This window comes from Chrysemys picta, chromosome 10 (assembly GCF_011386835.1).
Source record: "Chrysemys picta bellii isolate R12L10 chromosome 10, ASM1138683v2, whole genome shotgun sequence".
In the NCBI taxonomy this organism is placed as follows: domain Eukaryota; kingdom Metazoa; phylum Chordata; order Testudines; family Emydidae; genus Chrysemys; species Chrysemys picta.
Window position 1 is genome coordinate 72,225,886 of NC_088800.1, and position 19,379 is coordinate 72,245,264.

A 19,379-nucleotide genomic window follows, 5' to 3' on the forward strand; every position below is an offset into this window, starting at 1 on the left:
GCTAGAAGGTCAAAGCGACGCGGTGTATGCTGGGAAGGCAGAGTCGTCCTCCGGTGGCGCCATCTTGTTTCTCTGAGGGGGCACCGGGGCCAGCACGGAGAGGATGAAGGGGATCCCGACTATCGCGCGTTCCCTCTCGGTGAGTGCGGCGGGATGGGAGGCGGCCTCTGTTGGGGGCGGGGGCGGCAGAGCGAGGAGTCCTTGCACCTGGAAGGGGGCTGGGTCCGGGCCCGGGCCAGGCGGGGTTGACCCTGGCCTTGCTGTCGGGTAAGGGGACCGAGGGCAGCCCCCTTCTCTGCTGAGGCGTGGAGCTGAGACCGAGGCAGGGGCGTGTGGGAGGATGGAGCGGAACCCGCGGCGGTGCCGGGTGTCCGGGGCAGGGAGCGGGGCTGAGCGTCTGAAGGTCACCTCGGCCCAGCCCGGCACTCGGCCCTCGCTCGGCGGGTGGGAGTCCTCGTCTGTCCCCGGCCAGCGCAGCTTCCCTGGGGCTCCCGTAGGGACCCGCTACCTGCCCTTCTCCCTCCCGGAAACGAGCAGCCTGTTCCCTGCTGGGGGAGGCCGGGCTGGATAGCCTGGGCCCCGCTCCGAGTTCCCGTGGGAGCCGCGTAGTGAGCAGGTGTGGGAGGAGGAATTCCTCGGGGGGCAGGTGGACGGGATCTCCTTCCTTCCCTAGTCAGCGTTATTCCCTGCAGGGCCCTTAAACCTGCAGCCTCCCCTTGTTAGTGCCTTAGCCTGCCCGTTTGCTGTTGGACTTGACTTGTCAGGCATGTACTGGAAAAACTCTAACCATTATTGAGGGCTTACTGGGCAAGGCGCCTTGTCCGTTGCAGATAGTGGCACAGTTAGGCTAATAAATATCTTGGGAGCCCTAGTATTTTTCTGTATAAATTGTAGACATGTCTGTACTACTGACTCAAAGTAGGAAAGAGTCTGGAGATTAAGTAATTATCACCTTTGTGGTGATAAAACCTATATTGAAATACTAGTAGCTTCAAAATATATTAACCAGACCTGTCACTAAGTGAAAAGCATGTAATAGTGTAACTAGAAAGACATGGTAACTAATAGGGTAACTTAAGTTAATGGCCTAAAAATTCTATCAGATCCTCAACATGTCTGATTGGTTCATTTTTTTTGTCACTTAATTTTAACTTGTTACTCTCAGGTTTTGGGGAGAAAGAGAATCTTTATATGAAAAGTAGACTTAATATGTGAGGAAGCAGGTAATGTTTCACACTTGAAGTTTGATTATACTTCTTGGTTTGGGGAGTTTTAGGCTGTGTGGGATGCTCTTGTCATTGTGTCTCTCTTCAGTTTGGAGGCCTTCCATTTTTGACTTTTGACTACTGCTGTAGTTTCTTTGCAGTCCTGAGTTGAACCCAGAGGTGCTCAAGCAGTGGGATGTGCTCCCCGAGGGAGGGGACACAAGACTATTAAGGGTGCAAGAACATGATGGAGTGTGCTGAAGGGCCAGGGTCAGGAGGGGGCTCTGTCTATGGCTTCCTGCTCTTCTCGCTGTGCAACAGCAGATATCTTTCTCTGCTGGAGAGGCTGCCAGGCCCCCCACCCTGGACTGCTGACCCCCTGCTGGACAGAACCCTCTCTTGACCAACAGCACAGAGCCCTGTCTGCTTTCCCTACCAGACAGAGCCTGTGCTAGGGAAGCTGTGGGGGCTGACAGGGCCACTGCAGGGAACAGAAGGCTTTCTTGACTGCCACATGGTGACTAGCCCCCCCGGATATATGGAGGGTGGGGTGGGGGTGGTATATATAGGAAACGAATTTCCGAAGGGGGGCTCAGCTAAAAAAGTTTGAGAATGTTTTGTTCAAAGTCCATCTGTCGTCTATGCAGTTATTAGTGAAGGTGGGTCAATTTGCTGGTAGGTGCTGCTCTAAGGGTAGGGCCACTTGTACCAAGGAGTTAAGAGCATCACTTTCACATGTTATATTAGATTTTAGTTAAATTCCATGTGATTAATTGTTTGGTGAGTTGCAGTAGTGACCACAGAGTATGTTATATAATTTTCATGTAACTAAATATTTAATACAACAGTGCAATATGGCATCTGTGATAATAATCAAGGTCACAAGTAGTCTGAGACTGTAGTATTAATTTTGTAATTCTTAAATTTGTAGTTCTTCACCTGTGTGATTTTGAATGGGCTCCAACAGGAATGTGAAACTGCTCAGATTAAACCCCCAGGGAGTAAAAGATGTGGTGGCCATTCTGCCATACGGTTTTGAAATACATTAATTGGAAAAGGCGGGTATTAGTATTGGGAGATTCGATCATTAGAAACATAGATAGCTGGGTTTGTGATGGCCGGGAGAACCGTATGGTGACTTGCCTGTCTGGTGCGAAGGTTGCGGATCTCTCGAGGCATCTAGACAGACTTATGTGTAGTGCTGGGGAGGAGCCGGTGGTCGTGGTACATGTAGGTACCAATGACATAGGGAAGGGTAGGAGAGATGTCCTGGAGGCCAAATTTAGGCTGCTAGGGAAGAGACTGAAATCCAGGACCTCTATGGTGGCATTCTCAGAAATGCTCCCAGTTCCACGCGCAGGGCCAGGTAGGCAGGCAGAGCTTCTGAGTCTCAATGCGTGGATGAGACGATGGTGTAGAGAGGAGGGGTTTACATTCATTAGGAACTGGGGAAACTTCTGGAATGGGGGGAGCCTATACAGGAAGGATGGGCTCCACCTAAACCAAAGTGGAACCAGACTGCTGGCACTAAACATTAAAAAGGTTGTAGAGCAGTTTTTAAACTAGGAGATGGGGGAAAGCCGACTGCTGCAGAGGAGCATGTGGCTCGGACAGAGACTTCTCTTAGGGGAGAGTCTAATGATAGAGAATCTCCAGGTTATAGTCAGGAGCAGAGGATGGAAGAGGATAAAGTAGGGGCCAGATCAGATGATAAACATTCACATAAAAAAGAATCTGATGCATCAGAAAAGGGCAGACAAATAAACAGTGACAAGTTTTTAAAGTGCTTGTACACAAATGCTAGAAATCTAAATAATAAGATGGGTGAACTAGAGTGCCTTGTGATAAAGGAGAATATTGATATAATAGGCATCACAGAAACCTGGTGGACTGAGAGCAATCAATGGGACACAATCATTCCGGGGTACAAAATATATCGGAAGGACAGAACAGGTCGTACGGGGTGGGGAGTGGCACTATATGTGAAAGAAAATGTACAATCAAATGAAGTTAAAAATCTTAAGCAAATCCACGTGTTCCATAGAATCTCTATGGATAGAAATTTCATGCTCTAATAAGAATATAACATTAGGGATCTGTTATCAACCACCTGACCAGGACGGTGATAGTGATGATGAAATGCTATCAAAATTAAGAACTCAATAATAGTGGGGGATTTCAATTATCCCCATATTGACTGGGAACATTTCACTTCAGGACGAAATGCAGAGATAAAATTTCTCGATACTTTAAATGACTGCTACATGGAGCAGCTGGTACGGGAACCCACAAGGGGAGAGGCAACTCTAGATTTAGTCCTGAGTGGAGCGCAGGAGCTGGTCCAAGAGGTAACTATAGCAGGACCGCTTGGAAATAGTGACCATAATACAATAGCGTTCAACATCCCTGTGGTGGGAAGACCATCTCAACAGCCCAACATTTAATTTCAAAAGGGGGAACTATGCAAAAATGAGGGGGTTAGTTAAACAGAAGTTAAAAGGTACAGTGACTAAAGTGAAATCCCTGCAAGCTGCATGGGCGCTTTTTAAAGGCACCATAATAGATGCCCAACTTCAATGTATACCCCATATTAAGAAACACAGTAAAAGAACTAAAAGAGAGCCACCGTGGCTTAACAACCATGTAAAAGAAGCAGTGAGAGATAAAGACTTCCTTTAAAAAGTGGAAGTCAAATCCTAGTGAGACAAATAGAAAGGAGCATAAACGCTGCCAAATTAAGTGCAAGAATAAGAAAAGCCAAAGAGGAGTTTGAAGAACGGCTAGCCAAAAACTCCAAAGGTAATAACAAAATGTTTTTTAAGTACATCAGAAGCAGGAAGCCTGCTAAACAACCAGTGGGGCCCCTTGATGATCGAGATACAAAAGGAGCGCTTAAAGACGATAAAGTCATTGCGGAGAAACTAAATGGATTCTTTGCTTCAGTCTTCACGGCTGAGGATGTTAGGGAGATTCCCAAACCTGAGCTGGCTTTTGTAGGTGACAAATCTGAGGAACTGTCACGAATTGAAGTGTCACGAGAGGAGATTTTGGAATTAATTGATAAACTTAACATTAACAAGTTACCGGGACCAGATGGCATTCACCCAAGAGTTCTGAAAGAACTCAAATGTGAAGTTGCGGAACTGTTAACTAAGGTTTGTAACCTGTCCTTTAAATCGGCTTCTGTACCCAATGACTGGAAGTTAGCTAATGTAATGCCAATATTTAAAAAGGGCTCTAGAGGTGATCCCGGCAATTACAGACCGGTAAGTCTAACGTCTGTACCTGGCAAATTAGTCGAAACAATAGTTAAGAATAAAATTGTCCGATACATAGAAAAACATAAACTGTTGAGCAATAGTCAACATGGTTTCTGTAAAGGGAAATCGTGTCTTACTAACCTATTAGAATTCTTTGAAGGGGTCAACAAACATGTGGACAAGGGGGATCCAGTGGACATAGTGTACTTGGATTTCCAGAAAGCCTTTGACAAGGACCCTCACCAAAGGCTCTTATGTAAATTAAGCTGCCATGGGATAAAAGGGAAGGTCCTTTCCTGGACTGAGAACTGGTTAAAAGAGAGGGAACAAAGGGTAGGAATAAATGGTAAATTCTCAGAATGGAGAGGGGTAACTAGTGGTGTTCCCCAAGGGTTAGTCCTCGGACTGATCCTATTCAACTTATTCATAAATGATCTGGAGAAAGGGGTAAACAGTGAAGTGGCAAAGTTTGCAGGTGATACTAAACTGCTAAAGATAGTTAAGTCCAAAGCAGACTGTGAAGAACTTCAAAAAGATCTCACAAAACTAAGTGATTGGGCAACAAAATGTCAAATGAAATTTAATGTGGATAAATGTAAAGTAATGCACATTGGAAAAAATAACCCCAACTATACATACAATATGATGGGGGCTAATTTAGCTACAACAAGTCAGGAAAAAGATCTTGGAGTCATCGTGGATAGTTCTCTGAAAATGTCCAAGCAGTGTGCAGAGGCGGTCAAAAAAGCAAACAGGATGTTAGGGATCATTAAAAAGGGGATAGAGAATGAGACTGAGAATATATTATTGCCCTTATATAAATCAATGGTATGCCCTCATCTCGAATACTGCGTACAGATGTGGTCTCCTCATCTCAAAAAAGATATACTGGCACTAGAAAAGGTTCAGAAAAGGGCAACTCAAATGATTAAGGGTTTGGAACGGGTCCCATATGAGGAGAGATTAAAGAGGCTAGGACTCTTCAGCTTGGAAAAGAGGAGACTAAGGGGGGATATGATAGAGGTATATAAAATCATGAGTGATGTGGAGAAAGTGGATAAGGAAAAGTTATTTACTTATTCCCATAATACAAGAACTAGGGGTCATCAAATGAAATTAATAGGCAGCAGGTTTAAAACAAATAAAAGGAAGTTCTTCTTCACGCAGCTCACAGTCAACTTGTGGAACTCCTTACCTGAGAAGGTTGTGAAGGCTAGGACTATAACAGAGTTTAAAAGAGAACTGGATACATTCATGGTTTATCCAGTTGGTTAAAGTGGTTGGTTAGTAATGGTTAAGTCCATTAATGGCTATTAGCCAGGACGGGTAAGGAATGGTGTCCCTAGCCTCTGTCTGAGGATGGAGATGGATGGCAGGAGAGAGATCACTTGATCATTACCTGTTAGGTTCACTCCCTCTGGGGCACCTGGCATTGGCCACTGTCGGTAGACAGGATACTGGGCTAGATGGACCTTTGGTCTGACCCGGTACGGCCTTTCTTATGTTCTTATTGTATGTTATGAATCATTGCTTAATGTGTTCTGTTAGATACTGTAGTGATATATAATTTGAAAGTAGAAATAAGTACCTCTTGAATCTTGCTTGATGTTATTTTCTGTTTTAGAAGAGGTTTTATTCTCTCAGCGTTGCTCCCAAAGTTGAAGCATCAGCAACTGCAGAGCGAGGAAAGTTACGTCTACAGCCACAGGATCTCGAGGTCAGTGCAAATGAATATTTTTAACTCTTTTTTTTTTTATTTTTTATTGGACTGAATCAGATCACAAAAGAATAGTGTGGTGACTGTATCTTTAATGAACCACTAAACCGTAATAGGTCTTTATTTTTCTTTATAATACAGATCGCAAAATTACCAAATGGTTTAGTGATTGCATCTCTGGAAAACTATTCCCCTGCTTCAAGAATTGGTGTGTTCATTAAAGCAGGTAGCAGATATGAAACCACCAACAATTTGGGAACCTCCCATTTGCTCCGTCTTGCATCAAACTTGGTAGGTATCTTTCCTCTATTTAATTCTTTGAAGATAGGTAAAATGATGAAATGCTTGAGATCTTTTAGAGAAATCCACGTAATTAAAATCTATGGGTACTGGATTGCTTAAGTGAATGATAATGATGTATCATTCCACCTCTGGTTTCTTGGTTCATATAGAACACAGGTGGCTAGTGAAAAAACTGTTGCCATATGATGACATTAGTTGTCTGGGAGAAATGAATTGATGACCCATACTTTCTAGTAGTCAGAAATTTGTCACAAACAGCCACAACCATTGATACATTAATTCAGTGTTGCTCTGTACGAAATTGAGTGATTGCACCAATCTTTTAATGAGGCTACACACAGAATGCAGTAAAAGATAAATTGAATGTTTAATATGTATTTACTATTTAATTGACTTCCAAATAAAGTTTTTCTTACTGATAAGAAAATCTTAAACTCCGGGGTGCCTTATGAGGTCTTACTGAGTTCAGTTTCACTCCCTAGTGAACTGATTAGTGAATAGGCATATCTGTGGTTGTAGATGAAACCATCTTTTTAGAGTACTGACCTGGTTATTAATTATAATTATAGACTTAATACCACTCATGCTGTTTTAGCTATCTCCCGCTGCTTAAGTGTGTTCGATAAAACTAATATCTTGATCTTTTTAACAGCATGTTAATTTTAGTTATTTGGCTAAAAATTCAAGATTATGAAAACGTGTTAGTACACACAAGAAAATGAAAAAAATATTTCTTGGTAAACAGACTGGAAATATCTAATGTTGTACCTAGAATTATATTTAATAACCTGATGCAAATAAAATTGTTCTTGGAGTACCTAAATGTGTAAAAACAACTTCTGTGTTTTTATAGACTACTAAGGGAGCCTCTTCCTTCAAAATTACTCGTGGCATTGAAGCTGTTGGAGGTAACCTAAGGTTTGTGACTATTATTTAAAGATAATCTGTATTGCTGAGAAAACAATGGAAACTGCAGGTAGTATGGCTAAAACTTCCATGTGCAAAATGACCCAAAGTGCCCAAAAAAAATGAATAAACTGACATGCCCAATGAACATTATACTACATGGACAGATCTGTCTGATGTGATTATATGTAAACTTTGATGTATGCATCTTCTTTTCATGCTTCAAAAAAACATGCTTTTTTCATGCTTCAAAAATTATCTTTAATAGACAAAAAATAACTTGTTCTCTATTCCTTTATCATAATAGAGCAAAATATTAAAGATAAATTATTCATAGTCTTATAAATGAAAAAATTTGCAAGAGAATACAAGTGTACATGAATTTTAGCAGCTTTTGTAATTGGATGGTGGGGAATTTAAAGTATAAAAACTAACATTTAGAAATACAGAAGATTGCTGATTTTTGAATGCATTCTTGTATGTATTCTATTACAATATATCTTAAAGTTGCTCAGGGGCTATTAAGTTGAAGGCGGCTTGGTTTTTATTGAATATGAACAGAAAGACAAAAGTGAAATACACTTCTCTCTTTTGGCAAGTTTTCTAGGCAATTCTACCTAAATTCTGTTCAGTTTGCAATTTAAAAATTTAATGATAAAATGTCAAATTATACCTGAATTACAGATGCCTCATAGCTATTGGCATTTTTCAGAATTTGTGTAGAGGTGGGAGATGTTTTTACATTAGCACTTTTTTTATCCATTTGAATGTTTAAAAGACCAGTACAGTCTTTTTTAAAATAATGGAGTTTTTGCATTCTGGTCCAGAATTTGGGCAAGGGAATTTACATCAACAAGGAACATATGTTCAAATCCAGTATTTTCAACATAACTTTCTGAAATGGATCTATATTTCTTCTCATTTAGTGTAACCTCCACAAGAGAAAACATGATTTATTGTGTTGAATGCCTACGTGACTATGTGTAAGTATCCAGCTGTAACAATTGAGTTTACAGTATATTCTGCAAGAAACCGCAGTAGTTAAGCTACAGAATACCATTATTTTAAGGGGAAGGCACAACATCACTTCTAACATATGCCCTTATTGTTTACTTTGTCAGAGTATTAATGGTTTGACACTGTACTTGATTACATACGGTTTTGCAGTGTTCAGGTGGGTGCTTTGTAGCATGAAATTGGACTCTTACTATTGTACACAATGGTCTATCAATACAGTATATCTTGGATATGTTTGGATATTTGCTGCTTTATATTCATTTTTATTTAAAGAAATCTTTAACTAGATTCCTTCATAACTTTGCCTTTTTGTTTCAGTGATACAGTAATGGAGTACCTAATTAATGTCACTACAGCTCCAGAATTCAGACCTTGGGAAGTAACAGAGCTTCAGGCACAACTAAAAGTTGATAAAGCAGTTGCCTTTCAAAATCCACAAGTTAGTAAGTATGCTTTCCAGTGACCAGCTTTGACAGTTTCACAAGAATATTTACTTACACACACACTTCTTCTTCACTTAACTTTGAGCAATTTGACCACTCCAGTTAATTTTCCACTTGCCCCTCTGGAGAAAGTCATAGTTGTCTGTCTGTTCCTCCATGAAATCAGAAATGAATAGGGAGAGAGAGCACAGTAAGCCCATTTTATAAATGAAGCCATTTGCATTATAAAAACTTTCTTATCAGAAAGCTATTTAAGATTGAATGGATAAATGGCTTCTTGAAGTTCTATGGAATTTTACTACCTATGCTATATAAAACAACATTTTCATTAAACTAATCTAAATTGCAATCTAGTCTTACATCAGTATGTTTGTAGTAACCCAACTAAGATGTGAACTTGTTCCAGTGTATCTGCATAACTTAGGGCTCAAGTCTCAAGATCTCTATCATCTAAGTAATACTAGTATTCCTGTATGACACTCATTGTTTTGGATCATTTAGTCATATTGAAGTCTCCAAACTTTCATGCCCTGTTGAATTCTGAAGTTCTGTTCCAGTCTCTGGGAAACTGGTAGCTTATTTTAAAGCACAGCCACTTTTCCTAAAACTCCAGCACATTGAAGAACAGGTGATGTTCAAATAAGTATTTTTTAAATGATAAAATTGAATCGTGTTAGTTTCTTTAAGCTTATCCAAAAATAGGTGGTTTGTCTGCAAGCCATACTTCTGATATTTTGATGAAACTCTTTTCTGGCCAAGATATTGAACTATTAAAAGCTGAGTATTTTTATACAATATTATTCATAAGGAGTAGTTAAGATAATTTATAAAAACATATATGTAATGTTTATTGTGCAAATATACAATTATTACTTTTGAGGAAACATTACAGCTTCTTCTGTAAAAGTACTACACTGCCTAAACACTCCTATTTTTAAAAGGGTTTGATCTACCAAGTCAGTTCTTAAAGAACATCTTTAAAAGAAAAAACAATTGGGTTTAAATAATATGGATATAACACCAAAAGCAAGAAAATATAAAGTTAAAGATGCACTGTTCTTAAACCCATTCTATTTATCATGAAGTCAAAATTCGGAACAGTTAAGCTCTGAAAGGGTTCAGAGAAGTGTGATAAATGATGAAAAAACTGGGATTGTTTGTTTTAGAAAGGAGATGTATGAGAGGGAAACATAAGTACACAAATTATTAGTATTATAAAAGGTAAACAGGAAGTGTCTGTTCTCCCTGTCTCAGAACATGAGAACAAGGGACACTCAGTGAAATCAAGTGACAGGAAATCCAAAAGTGATAGAAGGAAATACTTTTTAACACAAAGCATAATGACTTCAGTTTAAATGCCATACTGTGCTGTTCAGGTGAAGAACTGAGATTCAAAGAGGGATTGGATTTCTCTATGGATAATAAGAATATCCAGATTTGTTAAAATTTAATGCTAAATATCCTTTTTTTTAAAGTGATGCTTTAGGGTTTAAGACAATTTATAATATTTAGGGATAAAGTTGAGACCTCCTCTGGATTATTCCACCTCTGCCTAATACAAAATTTCTTGTGATTTCCTCTGAAGCATCTGATGTTGAATGGGAACTGGAGGAGACAGATCACAATGCTGATCCATTTTCGCAGTTCCTGTGTTCATCCCATCTCCACTCTTCAGTGAAAGTAGCCATTGAACTACATTTTTAGAAAGAGTGTTTCTTCTGTTCATTTTTTTTTTTAGGTGTTCTTGAAAACTTGCATGCTGCAGCTTATCGGAATGCTCTTGCTAACTCCTTGTACTGTCCAGATTATGCAATTGGGAAAATTACACCGGAGCAGGTAGGAATATATCTTTCATATTGTAGCCACAGTATAAAGTCACATGTGAATCTGCCACTCTAGTTTCTTTTGTAAAACTATTCTCCCATGACACTAGCAATCACTTAAAGCAGCATGTTTGGCTTATTCAATTCTCCCAAAGTGAGACTCCTATATAGATTTGTCATGCGTCCCCATCTCAAATGTTAGTCTGCTGCTGAAGTAAATTCAAGTCTTTTTCTGACTGTAAATTCACTTATTGGGTATAAAATTCTCTTGTGACTTTTGAACTGTGATTCCAAAGCCTTTAAAAAGGCTATGTTGTACTATGTGTCTGGCTTTCTATTACTTATCAATAGGACCCGCACTGAAGTGCAGATATCCATGTACAAAGAGCTAATGACTTCCACATAGTGACAGTAGTGTGCTTCTACCGCTACCGGGGAGAGTGCATAAAACAGTCTCTCCTGTAAGCAACTGCTGTTGGAAGCATCAGGACTTGCTGCATTCAGAATTACAACATTTGAACAATGGATACAGCTACTTATGGAACTGCAGTGAAAATTAACAGTAGTTTAACATCTAAAACTGCAGTTCTCTCAAGGGCACTCAGAATAAATAAACTAAATAAAAAATCAGGTGGGTCTGGCTCTTTCTAGCTTACGATTTGTGTGCATTTATATGTTTATATTTATATGTTTGGAAAAAGAAGAACAGGAGTACTTGTGGCACCTTAGAGACTAACAAATATGTTTGGAGTTGTTTTAAGTTTATGCATTTAAGGAAATATGTTTATAATTTCTCTTGCAGAGATTGATGCACAGAATTTCCCATTAAGATTAGAACATAATTTCCTTTTTTTAAAAAGTATCTGCGCCCCTAAATTCTGTGTGACTGGCAACTGTTGTCACTTTTGCAGTGACAACAAGTGCTACTGCAAGATCAAACTTTATTCAAGGCTTGAGTTTTTCTTTCATGGCTTTTATAAAAATTGAACCAGTTCTGTAGATGACCTGATTCCTTGTAAACTTTGGAAATATTTAAACAGCACTCATTTGAGTCAAGGCAATTGTAGATACCATCTTTTTTTTAAACTTCCTTATTGACCTAAGACATTGGACATCCAATTCTATTTGTAACAGCTCTTTCATGCTCGTAGCAACACCACCTTTGCTCTGTGAAAGAGCCTTTAAAAGCAGTGGTCACCAACTGGTAGATCGCGATCGACTGGTCAGTCACAGAGCCTCTGCCAGTCGATCGCAGTCTCCGGCCGCTAAAAGTCTGGTGGTGCAGCGAGACTAAGGCAGGCTCCCTGCTTGCCCTGGCCCCACTCCGCTCCCGGAAGTGGCCAGCACATCCCTGGGGGGGGGGGGGGGGGGGATTTCCGCACTGCTCCTGCCTGTAGCCACCACTCCCACAGCTCCCATTGGCCTGGAACTCATTTGAAAAACTTCAAATGAGTAACCTGACACATGGTTATTGCCGCCTTTTTTTTATTTGTGGAAATAACCTAACGCGCACAACATTATTGTTGCAGCTGCACCAGTTTGTACAGAACAACTTCACAAGTGCAAGAATGGCTCTGGTGGGACTAGGTATGTGTGTTTAATTAGTGTATGTCTTACGCATCATACTGTGCATTAAAAGAAAACTATAGAAGTAATCAAACTTCATCTCTACAAGTAGAACTCTTAAAGTACATCTAAAGTACTTGTTAGCCATCTCTAGTTAATTTTCGAATACTGTTAATTTACGTGATTTTTTTTTTTAATAAAAATATTATATTGCAGGTGTAAGCCATTCTGAACTAAAACAAGTTGGAGAGCAATTTCTAAATATCAGGAGCGGGGCTGGTTCTTCTGGTGTTAAGGCCCAATATCGTGGAGGTAAACTCAGTCTGTGTATGTGTGAGGTGGGATTTTTTGGTAACTACAAGTTTTGTGCTGGTCTTCTCTATTAAGACTTAAGTATGACCTAAAGAGTCCAATTGAGATTGAGCCTCCATTGTACTGTGTACTTTACAAACACAGGAAGAGAGATGGTTTTCAATGTAAATAGATAGGGCAAGACAAAGATGGGGAATGGTCTGTGGCAAAACTGGGAACTGAATCCAAATCTTCTAACCTCCAGTCCAGTGCCTTAACCACAGGGCCGTCCTTCCACTATACTCCATAAAGTGAAAACACAAAACCTAGTGGCACAATACCAGAATTTGTGTACTTGAAACAGTAAAGTGTCCCAGGGTGTGTGGAAGGTAACAAAGGGATACCTAGGAGTATTGAAAAGCTTACTTTCCAGGAAGGCCACTAACTCTGTCAAATATTTCATAACAAACTTTGAGCATCAGTTTAGGTCTTTTGATGCAGTATCTTGGACTAATATTGATACAATCGGGTTACTTCTGCAACCAGCTGAAAACAGTGTTTAGTCAGAAAATTAGGAGATCGATACCTGGACTACGTTTGGGTTGGCTAAAACGTGGAATAACTAGTCTTTCAGACAGTCAAAATGTAGCTATTGAGTGAGAAATTGTTACCTTGGGGCAGATATTCAATGGATTTCGTAGCTTTTCTAATAGGGGAATCTAAGGGCTTGTCTATACGGTGATTTAGTGCATAGCAAGCTAGCGTGTAAATCTACAGTGCACTAGCCTGCTGTGTGCTAAATGACTGTATGAACTCTGCAGCCATGCTTTAAATCCATAAGTGCGCTTTGACATACTTGTCAAACTTGTAGTGTGCAACAGCATGGTCTCCACAGCTAGTTAGTGCTGTAGACGCATACCCTAGCTTGCCATGCAGTAAATCACCATACAGACAAGCCCTTCTTAGACCATATGCAGACCTGGAATACGCAAGTATTTCTCCACTGAATTTGGCTCTTTGTGATTGTGGGAAAGTTGTGAACAAGTAAGGCTTATACCTTTTTTCTGTTTTTATAAAACAAGGGGATGATTTTTCTTGAACAGTCAATGCTGATGTCCACTGTCAGTATTTGCAACAAGATCCTGTGAACTTAAAATTACAACTAAACTACATTAATGGCTTTTCTTATTTACTGACTAGAAATCACTGTTGGAGGTATATGATAGCAACTAATTCACATATTAAGTTTAATACACTATATTTTTAACTATAATTTCTTTGTTCTTATTTTCAGGTGAAATCAGGGAACAGAACGGTGAAAGCCTTGTCCATGCTGCCATAGTAGCAGAAGGAGTTGCTACTGGAAGTGCAGAAGCAAATGCGTTCAGTGTCCTTCAGCATATTCTAGGTGCAGGGCCTCTTATTAAAAGGGGAAGCAATATTTCCAGCAAACTTTTCCAGGCTATCGCTAAGGCAACTAATCAACCATTTGATGTAAGCCTAATGGTTTATTGCAACTTTCCTTCCCAAGAAAAAAAATGCAATAGAAAAATATATAGCAAACCATTCTTGTCCTTTGAGAGATTAAAGTCCCCTATGCTAGAATCTTTCTTTTAATCATTAGCACAAGAATTAAAAATATTTCGTGGAATGTCTTCTACCCAAATTGGTTTAATTTCAACAGAAGAAACCCATCTTTCTAAACACTAGCATATTGGGTACCACCGGTAGCTATTTTGTTGAAGGAGAAATTGAGCATCCAATCTTCATTATTGGAACAGTAACTGAAAATGTTGTTTCACAGGCTGCAGCATTTAATGTTAATTACTCTGATTCTGGACTCTTTGGGATTTATACTATATCCCAGGCTTCTGCTGCTGGGGAGGTAAGTTGCTGATTAGAATTTGTTGGTTTGATCAAATACATTGGTTTATTAAATTCTAGTTATTAGTGTAACTATCTAGTAGTTTGAACAAGAGTTTGAAATATTTCCTTTGACTAGGATTTAAACTAACATTGCATTGATACAAGACTTAACTCCTCAAAGCAGGGAATAGGGCTTGTTTTCAGGAAAGTACAAGTACAAAAATAAAGTAGCAGTAGTGAATGCATTCTTGAGATTGCTGACTATAAGTGGGTAAATGTATCCGTTTTTAAGTGGATTCTAATGAACTTAGTTAACTGTCAGAAACCGGGCTGAATTGATCATCTCTGAGAACTGGGTTTGAATCTAATGGGGGAAGAGTGTGTGATCACATTTTATTTGGTGTAAGGACTTGGGATCATTTTGGAGGCAATATGAGATTCAAAGCACAGACTAAACTTTTTGGTTAGCTCACCTGACTGAATACAGTGTATAGTAGTTATTGGAGGAGGCTGTTAATATGTGATGAGGTTGAGAAGAATGATGAGCCAATAAAATGGAATGTGAAACAGGTGAAGCAGCCTTTCAAACTTAATGTCCTTTGTTTCTGCTCAGTAAAGAGAAGACGTCTTGTGGGTTGGGAATGATCAAGCCATTCATGCCAAATTTTAAAAAAACTGCTTAACTTTTGTCCTAGGTCATTAAGGCTGCTTTGAACCAGGTAAAGGCAATTGCTCAGGGCAGTATCACTGATGAAGATGTCACAAGGGCTAAGTAAGTTGGTACAAAAAATGTCTAATAAACACTTTACCTCAGTGATACTCAGACTGGGGCTTTCAAGCCGCAAATGGCTCTTTAATGAATCTCCTGGGGCCCTTTGCTGCAGTTGATATTAAAACACTGATTTAATTGTTAACCAATCAGGATGCTTTCTGTTATTAACCAATTGTAGTTGATAAAATAATACTTGGTCGGTCATTTTTCTGTGAGAATTTATATATATTAATATACTGTTTAAATATGAATATATAGTACTATAGTAAATGAAACAATGAATTCACACTACTGTAACTCTTTTAGATAATGTTGATCACTAGTTCGGCTCTGAGGTCTGTGCGTCACTGCTTTCATTTGTTATAAAAGTGGAGTTATAACATCACATGCTCAGCTTCCTGTCAGTAAGCATTTATAAAGAGCCTTCTGTAGGGCAACGGTTTCAACTGTGTAGGTGTGCAGTATAACTGCCTAGGTCGAGACTCATTGCTCTGTAATTATACCTAGCAAAAGCATGTGGGGATGGGAATGATATACACTCCCTACCCAATAAATCTTCTTTTTTTAAGTTAAAGTACTACTGTTGCTGTTAGGAAAATTATAGTAAATTCTATGCTAGCCGCAATTCCTATAGAAACTTGTTAAATCAGCAAAAAGTGTTCTTAAAGAATAACTTACTGATAACTACTTCTTCATTAGATATAAATGACAGCTGTCAGCAGAAGCTGAGATTCAATTTTAGCACACAAGAATATATGATTCCAGTTTAAATACTTCTCTCAACTGCTTTATTTAGGAAATTCCCTACAAGATAACACTGAGATGATTCCCCAACCAGCAATATTTAGTATGCACTTACATCTTTAAAACACTAATAGTGAGGCCTTGCAAATGGTATTTTTAAAATGTTTTGAAAACATAAAACATTAAATTGGTGGTATTGCGTTATCCAAGGACATTAAGTATCTAATCTTGAAAGCCCTATAAAGTAGGAAAGTAATATTGCCACTTCTCTGATGGCAAAACTAACAGTTTTAGAAGTTCCTGATTTGCAGGCCTGCAAACACAATAGCTAGCTAATAATACAGTGGGGTGCAACTGTAATAGTTAAGGTGCAGTTAATCTCTGGGATTGTATTGTGATTTTTCTGTTCTAAATTAAAGCAGTAAGATTCAACTACTATCCTAAATTACAGAGTATAATCTATATTGCAATTAAAAACCTGCAGCTGAACCTGTGCCAGCTGACTTGGGCTAAGGGTCTGTTTCATTGCTGTGTAGATGTTCGGGCTTGGGCTGCAGCCCAAGTTCAGGGACCCTCCCAACTGACAGGATCATAGTGCCCAAGCTTGAATGTCTATACCACAATTAAACAGCCCCTTTGCCTGAGCCCATGTCTGCTGGCACAAGCCAGCCACGGGTTTCTAATTGCAGTGTAGGCATACCCATAGAGTTTAAAGCCAGAAGAAACTACCAGATCATCTAATCTGACCTTCTGTATGTAATGGCCACCACTACCACCCAGCACCTGCACATTAAACCCAACATCCAAAATTAGGCCCAAGTATTACAGCCCACAGTAGATTCAGCCGCAGGCAGCGAATAGGAGTCACCGAGTCTTGCATATATAAAATCTATTTATTATAAGATTGTATGTAGAACTTTAAATTGGTATTACACTTTGCATGATTGCATACAAAACATGATAAACAAATGATTGTATCCTTTCTCATCAGCCAGCTGTTAAATCTTCTACCTGTTAATTTATTTATAGCACTGAATACAAATCTTCCTAATATATATAGATAGATAGATGTCACTACTTTTTTTTCTTCTGCAGTGTTTTTCTCCATATTATCTTCCTTGGAGTATGTTGCTAATTTTTCCTGTAGTTGGGGAGTAGTTTAAAAAAAAAAAAAAAAAAAAAAAAAAAGGTAATTAGTGTTTGATGCGAGTATTAGTGGCCCTAGCTGAATTCATTCGTAACATTAACGTTCCTTCTCAATTATAGTATGTGCCACAGATCACCATTTTGGATTAAACTGTTCCTATTCTACTTTTAAAATTAAAAAATAAACACTAACTTTCATAAACTAGATCGAGACTAGCAATGGGAATCTGCTTGAGGCAAATAAATAATATAAGGGAACAAAAAGTATTATGCTACAATTCTTTAAACAAAGCACTAACCTATTGTACAGAAAAGTGTGAATTGTTTTTGTTAATTGTTTACACCTTGCCGTAAAACTACTGTCTATACTTTTCTAGATGAGACCTGATAATTTAGTTTTAAACCTAAAACCAGAAATCTCTAATTTTCAAAAAACTGCCAAAGCTAAAACTTGAACATCCATGGCTAGAAAATACTGAAATTATCACATTCTTTAAATTTGTTTGAAAGTAGCCCAACAAAACTTGAAATATTCACATTCCAGCCAGAAGCTTTAATAAAAAACAAACAAACAAACAAAATCCCTAACTACTGGGGAAAAAGGGTACCTTGGGCCCTGCTTGAGAGTTCCATCTTTTGTGCCTGCCTCTAGTTGGTATCTGACCCTTGAAAGTTTTTCCAGAGCTTTCTGATCATTGCAGGGGGTGGGAGGTCCTCTGCCACATTACCTCTCAGCTTTCTGGAATTTGTCCTTTTGAATAGTTCTAGTGCCTCTTTGGCTGATCATATGTTTTAGGCTCCCATACTCATAAGAGAGAGCTTCTGTTTCGACACAGCAAGAGACTTTAAATCATTGCGCTTGAAGAGCCATAAAAATATCCCAGTATTGCAGGGTGCTCATCCCCAGAATGCTAAGGCTTCAGAGGTGGGCATTAAAGCAAAAGTGAAGTTAAGAACCCCAAGTTGCACAAAACTGCACAACTGGGAGTTCTAATTTAGTCTATAACTACTGAGTAACATTGGAAGATTTACTTACTCAGATATTCTCAACACTTTGTTTGGCAGAAATCATCTGAAAGCCAGGTACTTGATGTTAGTTGAGACCTCAGACGGATTACTTGATGAAATCGGTTCCGAGGCATTGGCATCTGGTATATATACATCACCAACAGCTGTAATTCAAAACATTGACTCCATAGCCACTGCTGATATTGTGAATGTAAGTAAATGTGTCCATATGCATTGTTTACAGAATGATTCCATATAAGCTTTGCTATGCACAATTAAGACTAGCATACTTTTCTGGGTGTATAAAATATATATACAGGGACCCTGTAAAAAGTGGTTCTATGATGCTTACAAGTCTCTGCTAGCTATGCCTTTTGAGTTGTCTGCTTAGTTTACTGATGGGAACAATCTTTAATATTGTATATGGCAAAGTCAATATAGCTGTGAGAATTTAGCTGAATTCTACCATTACAAGTAAATGTAGAAACAATTCCAGCTATTTACCTAATCATACAAAACTACGGTTAGGAGTTGTCCCACTGATGTCAGTAGAGAATACTACACCTGATTAAGGTTATGGAGGATTCAACCCTAGGGTGTGATTGTAAGAAGCAAAATGAATACCTCACAGTATTTTATTGAGACGCTGAGTAGTGGTAATGACAATGATAATAATCTTGATTTCTGAACTGAACAAATTCCATCTGGAAATCTAGTGGGGAAAACAAATCTAGAACATTCAAATCTCTTCACAAAGCTGTTATTACTCATTTGAATGACAGTAGTGCCCAGCGGCTCCATTGTGCTCAGAACTGTATAAACATATAGTAAGAGATGGTCCCTGCCTCAAAGAGCTTATAATATAAATAGACAAGACGGACAAACGGTGGGAGGGGCATAGAGTTCATAGAGCACCAAAGTGACTTGCCCGGGTCATACAGGTCGTCATTGGTAGAATTGGGAATAGAACCCAGGTCTCCTGACTCTCACTTCAGTGATTGATACACTGGACCTTTCTGCTGCTTTTTTTTTACCTGAATAGAAAATATTTTCTGTTAGGCATATGTATGACCACTTCAGAGAGCTGGGAAAAGTTGCTACTTTTCTACATTCTTCAGGCTGATATCAATCTGTCAAACTGAGTCAGTTTAGACAGCTTATTAAAAATCATCACTCTAAGAAATGATACCACATTGCTGATTCCATAAATCAGTTGAAGCTGGGACTCTGAAGCAATGAGACAAGCTTGTTCAGTGTGCCTAATGGAATCTAAGTGTGACTGTTTCCTTAATGTCCAATTTTTATTTATTTC

General features: G+C 39.0%; 1 protein-coding gene across 4 annotated transcripts in view; it reads left to right on the forward strand.

The window, feature by feature from the left end:
• The window catches only part of LOC101935204 (cytochrome b-c1 complex subunit 2, mitochondrial), a 20,736-nt gene continuing 1,357 nt past the window's right edge, over positions 1-19,379 (forward strand). The window contains exons 1-13 of one of the 4 annotated variants that reach the window (XM_042853208.2): positions 1-139; positions 6,090-6,182; positions 6,324-6,473; positions 7,339-7,403; positions 8,318-8,374; positions 8,727-8,851; positions 10,590-10,687; positions 12,204-12,261; positions 12,457-12,567; positions 13,826-14,025; positions 14,336-14,416; positions 15,093-15,169; positions 18,125-18,278. In XM_042853208.2, coding sequence (XP_042709142.1) covers positions 104-139; positions 6,090-6,182; positions 6,324-6,473; positions 7,339-7,403; positions 8,318-8,374; positions 8,727-8,851; positions 10,590-10,687; positions 12,204-12,261; positions 12,457-12,567; positions 13,826-14,025; positions 14,336-14,416; positions 15,093-15,169; positions 18,125-18,278 — 1,305 coding nt within the window. In that variant the 5' untranslated portion in view covers positions 1-103. The remainder of the gene's footprint in view (positions 140-6,089; positions 6,183-6,323; positions 6,474-7,338; positions 7,404-8,317; positions 8,375-8,726; positions 8,852-10,589; positions 10,688-12,203; positions 12,262-12,456; positions 12,568-13,825; positions 14,026-14,335; positions 14,417-15,092; positions 15,170-18,124; positions 18,279-19,379) is intronic. The other 3 variants (XM_024102409.3, XM_042853209.2, XM_065559971.1) reach the window with 3 other exon arrangements.